This window comes from Rutidosis leptorrhynchoides, chromosome 9, assembly GCF_046630445.1.
Source record: "Rutidosis leptorrhynchoides isolate AG116_Rl617_1_P2 chromosome 9, CSIRO_AGI_Rlap_v1, whole genome shotgun sequence".
In the NCBI taxonomy this organism is placed as follows: Eukaryota; Viridiplantae; Streptophyta; class Magnoliopsida; order Asterales; family Asteraceae; genus Rutidosis; species Rutidosis leptorrhynchoides.
In genome coordinates, this window is record NC_092341.1 from 86,510,495 (window position 1) to 86,518,400 (window position 7,906).

General features: G+C 34.2%; 1 protein-coding gene across 1 annotated transcript; it reads right to left on the bottom strand.

The window, feature by feature from the left end:
* Window positions 1–6,766: 6,766 nt before the first annotated feature.
* On the bottom strand, window positions 6,767–7,498 carry LOC139868223 (uncharacterized). The gene has a single exon (XM_071856554.1). The coding sequence runs from the start codon at window positions 7,496–7,498 to the stop codon at window positions 6,767–6,769; it is 732 nt and encodes a 243-aa protein (XP_071712655.1).
* Window positions 7,499–7,906: the final 408 nt, after the last annotated feature.

Consider the following 7,906-nt stretch of genomic DNA (forward strand, 5'->3'; position numbering starts at 1 on the left):
AATGAAATGGTGTGCATGCTGTCAACTTTCGTTGTAAAGAAAGTTTGTCTTTTAAAAACGAATGCAATGTTTGTAAAATGTATCATATAGAGGTCAAATACCTCGCGATGTAATCAACTATTATGAATCGTTTATAATGTATATGAACGGGTCCTTTTTAGTTGGTATCAGAGCGGTGGTCTTAGCGAACCAGGTCTGCATTAGTGTGTCTAACTGATAGTCGTTAGGATGCATTAGTGAGTCTGGACTTCGACCGTGTCTGCATGTCAAAAGTTTTGCTCATCATTTTTGTCGGAAATTACCTGCTTATCATTCTTAAGTCTAGACGCATTTTCCTACATTTATTGCATAATAGTGTATAGACGAATTATTATCTTAGCATATCTGTTACTGTGAACTTTGACTGACATCTTTCAAAGATTCCTCCGTAATTTATGGGATTTTGGTATTATATATACATATGTAAATTATGTATTGAAGAATACCAAATCTAAATTCTACAATCTATTTCATACCAAGAATTCTTTCCCTGATCATACAAGATGGATCCCTCAACCAGTTCGAGTTCCTCGGATTCCGACAGCTATGCTGATATGGATTTCCACATGAGCTCCGAAAGCAGCGTGACCGGAATGGATCAACCAATTAGCCATCATCTATTCTGGATGAATTGGGGATGGGTTCATAATCTACTTAACCATTGAAGACAAGAAGAAGGTGATCCCTTTCATCCACCAAATTGCCCTCTTGGCAATGAACCTGAAGCACTTACCGGCGAACCTGTCCGAAACAGCATTTTCTCTCTCATTTCTAGAGTATCTCGTCATGATTATATACTACACCAAATTCTAGATCTTATTTATCCACTCGATCGAACCGACAATCACCCCGGTGTAATAGAAGAAGTCAACGAGCTTCGCGCTCGGGTAGTGGCTTTGGAGAATATGGTGCAAAGGTTACAAACACCAGCAGCAGCACCAGCAGCTTAACCAGTACCACCATCAACAACATCAACAGTACCATTACCACCAGCAACAACAACTGCATCGCAAACCTCCACAATCTGTCCCACGAGCATCGACGTCATACGCCATGTAGATACCAAGGAATACCACAACGATGAAGTATTGATTCATAACTTCATTGGGAAAACATTCTACGGCAATTATGTAATTTCTAAAGTTTAGAAATTATCTATCCTAGCCTTAACCATAAATCAAATGAGTTTAATTTAATATTAACTCATTAAATCTATATTACATCTGAAGAAATATACACATATATATTTCCATAAAGACTATAATAAAATTCTTTTGTACAAAATATTAATTGTGAAATTTTTTTTACGGGTAGGTAATACCCGAGAGATATATAAATTCACAATTAATATGTTACATTCTTCGAATCTGATTCAGCAAATCATCCATTATACTCCCTACTTTCACAACAATATACATTCTTTTATAGAAATCAAAACAACCATACTCATTTAAAATCTAATTACATATTCTGATTTTGAAATCTCAGAATTCGATTCAAGATATAATCGAAATCATCACTCTTATATTCCTACATCTTTCAAAACTATACTTTGACTTCAAAACTGTCCTAGAACCTCATTTCTATTCATGGAACTCACAAAAATATGTGTATCATTCAAAATCTTAGAACATCATATGTATATTAACAATTACAATATGTGTTCAAACACTTCGAAATTCCTAAAGACATGCGAGATGATGATCCAACCACATATTACCCACTGTCATGCACCTGAAAAGCTCTCGAAACCAAAGTTATAGTTTAACACGTATCCGTGTAAGATCCTTTGATATTTATTACCAAATATAATTTTTCAATCTCTTTCCAAAATAGACAGTTTTGTCACAGCTCCAGCAAATCACCTTCATTTGTTTATACGAATAAACCTTATTATAACAATTACCCCTTCATTATTGTTACCGGGGAATCGTTTATATTCACCACATTAGCAATAAACTTACCAACAACTTATTTGATCTTTGACTTTCCAAAAAAAATCATTATAATTATCGAAACCCTATCATATACTCATTCGTACCTTATAACAAGAATTGCCATACCAATTATTGAGAATCAGCAATCAGTATTTTGAAACCTCGCAGCATGTCTACATCAACAATTACATATACACACAACGTCTACCTCCAAGACTTACATTCTTTGAATGAGAAATTTCAGAAAAATACCCTAAACTGCGAACCAGTTCTCGAAATTATGAAAAATGCTGATGAAGCAGCAAAAACTGTAAACGACCTTAACAGTAAAAAGTTGGATGATAAAGGATAGTATATTGGCAAAGCTCACAAAAAGAGAAGCTTTGGAACTGGAAAACGGATTGAGCAAAGTATGAAGGAGGCTGTGGACAAATCACAAAGGCTGAACCTGCCTTCAAAGAATCCAAATGATTCAGTACTTGCTGAAGTCATTAACGAATACCTTGCTCCTGACTCTAAACCCCTGCGAGCAATATCCTTCATCATCCTCTGATATTAGACATTCTAAGATATCATCGTATCTTTCATTATAAATATCATCCATACTTCTGAAGATATTTTTATAATTATTCTTATCTGAAATCATTTACCTCTTCGCGCTATTTGTATTATATCATAAAAGAAACTATTTTAGTTTCTAAATTCTGAAACATTCGAGTTTAAAATAGGAATATTCTTGAAGAAGTGTTGGGAGCTGAAGCATGAGTTAGTATAATATAATGACACTTGATCAACGTGATTATATTACAGTAATTCATGCTGAGTTTCTAAATGGAACATGATGATTCACAGATCATAACGTCATCATGTGCTATGTTACACGACTCTTGTATTCTCTTTGATCTCTAAATATCAAGAAAATATTTCTTGATGATTCGGCCTTTTCTGAGGTATTCTGGTAATTTGACAAGTCAAGATCGTGCCATTACAATTTCCTTCATAGAACATTAACAATGTTCATTCTGAAATTTATATCTGCGAATTTTGGACCATTAAAGTGGTGCTTAATCGCAAGAAGAAGAAACGAAAGGACAAAACTCCGAACTAGAAATGGGAGTATAAATCATAGCAAATAGAAGAGAGCATTAACTGTGGATAACAATGATTATAGAAGAAGCAAGGACTTTGAAATATAAGGGAAGATATAAAACCCAACAACAACCCAAAAATCACAAACCGTATATATCAATGCATATAGCAATATAAAGACACGGGAGAACTAAAAACACTATAAAACCAAGAGTATAGTAGAAGTAAATAGATTCTTCTGGAGGCAGATGAAAAAGAAGAGCGATAGATATGAAAGTGAGGAGTATATCAAGAATCAGTACTGGATGAAGCATATTAACAAATACTTTAAAATATGAGTTGAGAAGGTGTGAGTTGTAAGAAAATAAATGAGGTGGATTTATAGTGAAATATCCGACAGAGAAATCAAAATGGATTATCGAATTAATTCGAAGAGGATCATAATTTCCTTAATCGCCGAATAATCAAATCCAATATAGATTACAAAGATTTTCTTTTCGGAGATCAATCGTGATGACGTCAAAAGATACGACGAATCACTATTATCTTATTTCATTCATTTACGATAACTTCACTCACACACTTCGAGTAATCGAATTATTTTATCCATTCTTCTTGAACATAATAAAACTCTATAATCATTATAATAACATTCTCATTGTTAGTCATGACGACCTCTATCAAATTTCGGGGACGAAATTTCTTTAACGGGTAGGTACTGTGACGACCCGGAAATTTCCGACCAAATTTAAACTTTAATCTTTATATTATTCCGACACGATAAGCAAAGTTTGTTAAGTTAAATCTCGAGAATTTTAAACTGTGTTCATACATTCATTATAACCTCGATCAAATTCTGACGATTCACGAACCGTTATATATAAATAGATATGTATATGTATATATATATTATAACTTGAGAATATTAATAAAGTATTAAACGTATAATACTTTACACGAACGTATTTGTTTCAATATAATTTTCGATGAAATAAAAAAAATATATTAAATGATTGAATTATCAGAAACATTGAATTATGATTACAAGTCTCTGTTGAGAGGTCCACTATGATTTGAGAAAATCTATTCCTCTTAACGATATTCAAAATAATTTGTAAAGTTATTTATAAATAAAAACAAAAAGTGTCATTTACGAAAGTTAGACAAAAGTTAGTGGAGAATTGGTTTCCATAATATTCTATTAATCTATTTTCAAACGTACAAAGACGTTTTCAGTTTAAAAAGAACTTTATTATTAAAACGTATATAACTTTTATAAATATCTAGAATCACTTTTGACAACTCATTACTTAACCAGTATAATAAATATAACGATATTTATATTTTATTTCATTAAATATATATAACGATTTAAATTAATATTATATATATTTATATGCGTATTATACATACATAGTTTTTATACTTTTACTATACTTTAACTTTACCTTTACTTTATTTTTACTTTACTTTAATTTTAATAATTTACTTTAATAATTCATACTTTAATAATTCACTTTAATAATTCATACTTTAATAATTCACTTTAATAATTCATACTTTAATAATCCACTTTAATAATTCATACTTTAATAATTCACTTTAATAATTCAAAAATCTATTATAAGTAGAATTTAATAGGTTTCATTATTTCATAGAAACTTGAAAATATATTTCTCTAAACTCTCTCAATCGATATATATATATATATATATATATATATATATATATATATATATATATATATATATATATATATATATATATATATATATATATATATATATATATATATATATATATTTGCTCTGTATTATTTCAAGATATTATTAGTATACATAAAATATTATGACGGAGTGCTGTCCGAGTGATTTCAAAATAGTTTTTTTTAATGAGTCAAAGCTAAGGAAATTATGGGTTATAGCTATGGAGGTGATGGGTATGGTTCATGGATATGCTCGTGAGGTCAATCTAGTGTTTATCATCTCTGTTGCATCTACGTACTTTCCTGCAATATTGAATCTCAATATTGATACGTTCGTGAATCCGAGGCCAACCTTGCACTTGGTAAATGACGTTATATGTATTTTTACTACGAAATATAGTATTGTGATTTTCAATTGCTCCCTTTTATATATATTTTTGGGACTGAGAATACATGCGCTGTTTTTATAAATGTTTTATGAAATAGGCACAAGTACTAAAACTAATTCTACGTGGGTTTAAACCATAAATATACCCTTAGCTTGGTAACATTAAACTACTTGTCTATGTACGGTAGGCGTGAATCCTAAAGATAGATCTATTGGGCCTGACAAACCCCATCCTGACTATGGGATGCTTTAGTACTTCGAGGTTATTTTAAACACACCTGATCTGGTGTACTTCAGAGGGTAAAACATGAACGTTAAGGCTTGTTACCGGGTGCCTACAACTTATAGAATACTTTTATACACTTGCGAGTGTACATATATTTATAAACGGAAATCTTGTGGTCTATTAATATATTGAAATGATTGTTATGATAAACCTATGAACTCACCAACCTTTTGGTTGACACTTTAAAGCATGTTTATTCTCAGATATTAAAGAAATCTTCCGCTGTGCATTAGCTCATTTTAAGGATATTACTTGGAGTCATTCATGGCATATTTTGAAAGACGTTGCATTCGAGTCATTGAGTTCATCAAGATTATTATTAAGCCAATTATAGTTGGATGTATTATGAAATGGTGTGCATGCCGTCAACTTTCGTTGTAAAGAAAGTTTGTCTTTTAAAAACGAATGCAATGTTTGTAAAATGTATCATATAGAGGTCAAATACCTCGCGATGTAATCAACTATTGTGAATCGTTTATAATGTATATGAACGGGTCCTTTTAATACTCTACTTTGCTGGTGGAATTGAGCCGGAGGACATAATCCCCCACTTTGAAGGTTGTGTGTTTTACCCTTTTGGTGTAGTATTTCTCGATGGTCTTTTTGTAAGAGGCCTCTCGAATGAGGGTTGCTTCTCTTCTTTCTTCGACCAGGTCCAAGTTTAAACGCAAGTTTTCTTCATTGTCTTCTGTGTTTGCTGTTCGGTTGCTTAACACTTGAATTTCTGCAGGAAGGACCGCTTATGTTCCGTAGGCCAAGCTAAACGGTATTTCTCCGTTGCTTCTTTTTGGGGTTGTTCTATACGCCCATAGTACCAATGATAATTCTTCTACCCACCCCTGATGACTTTTACCCAGCCTTTTTTCGATCCCTTTGATGAGATCCTTATTGGTAACTTCCACCTGTCCATTCCCTTGGGGGTGGTATACAGAAGTGAAGGTTTGCTTGATCTGCAGCCTTTCGCAAAATTTGGGAAATATCCCTTCAGCAAATTGCTTACCGTTGTCTGAAATGATTTCTTAAGGAATGCCGAATCTGCACACTATGTGTTCCCATACAAATTTTTCGATGTGCTTCTCTGTTGTTTTCTTTAGTGGCTTGGCTTCAGCCCATTTGGTGAAGTAGTCAACTGCCACTACTAAGAACAATATTCCTCCTGGAGCTTCCATTAATGGTCCCACTATATCAATCCCCCATTTGGCAAATGGCCATGCTAAGAGTACAGATATAAGTTCTTGCTTTGGTTGCTTTTGAACTTTTGCATGGATTTGACATGATTCACAGGTTTGTAATGTGGTGACCGTATCTTGGTGCATGGTTGGTCAATAATATCCGAGCCTCATGATTTTGGCCACGATGGACCTTGGTCCTGCATGAAAAACACATAATCCTTCATGCATTTCTTGGATGATGATAGTCGCTTGTGAGGGTCCCACACATCTTAGCCATGGGGTAAGAAAAGGCTTTCGGTACAACTTGCCGTCTTGAAGCTTATACGAAGGTGCCTTGATTCTGATTTTTCTTGCCTCTCCTTTGTCTTTCGACAGTAGTCCGTATGCCAGATAGTCTTTATTTGGTTTCATCCATGTGTCCTCTTCATCCGAATAAAGGTCACAGATCTCCTCGGCTTCTATAGATCTGCGTTCTAGGATTTCAACCAAGACTTCTTTCGCTAAGTGGGCAAAGGTGATGGAGGCAAGTTTGCTCAGGGCATCTGCTTTCTTGTTTTGGCTTCTTCTCACATGTTCTATCTCGAAGCCTTTAAACTGCTCAATGAGCTCCTTCGATTTTTCCAAGTATTGTTGGATGGTGGGGCTTCTTGCTTCGAAGATCCCTGCTACTTGGTTTACAACAAGTTGAGAATCAACGAATACCTTGAGGTATTGTATGTTAAGATCTCTTGCCAGCCTAAGTCCAGCAAGTAAGGCTTCGTATTCTGCCTCATTATTCGTTGTGCTGAACTCGAAGCGTAATGCGTAAGTGAATTCCTTTCCTTCGGGGCTTACCAGCATGAGCCCTGCTCCGGAGCCATCAAAGCTTGAGGCCCTGTCCATGAATAACTTCCATTATTCGTGCTCGATTGGAGGGACAATGACTTGTGTTGAAGGCATTTCTTCTTCTTCAGTTGTTTTGGCTATGAAGTCAGCCAGGACTTGTCCTTTGATTGAGTTTCTTACTTGGAATTCTATGTCATGCTCGCCTAATTCGATGGCCCATTTTGCCATCCTTCCTGATTTCTCTGGTTTCATGAGCACTTGTCAGATCAGTTTGTTGGTTAGGACAATGATTGGGTGAGCCTAAAAATACCTTCGTAACTTTCGTGCAGTATGCACCAGTGCTAGTGTCAACTTTTCTAGCTCGGGGTAATTGACTTCTGCTCCTTGGAGAGTTTTGCTGACGAAGTATATTGGGATTTGGCTTCGTGCCCTTTCTGCGATAAGTACAGCACTGATACTTTCCTT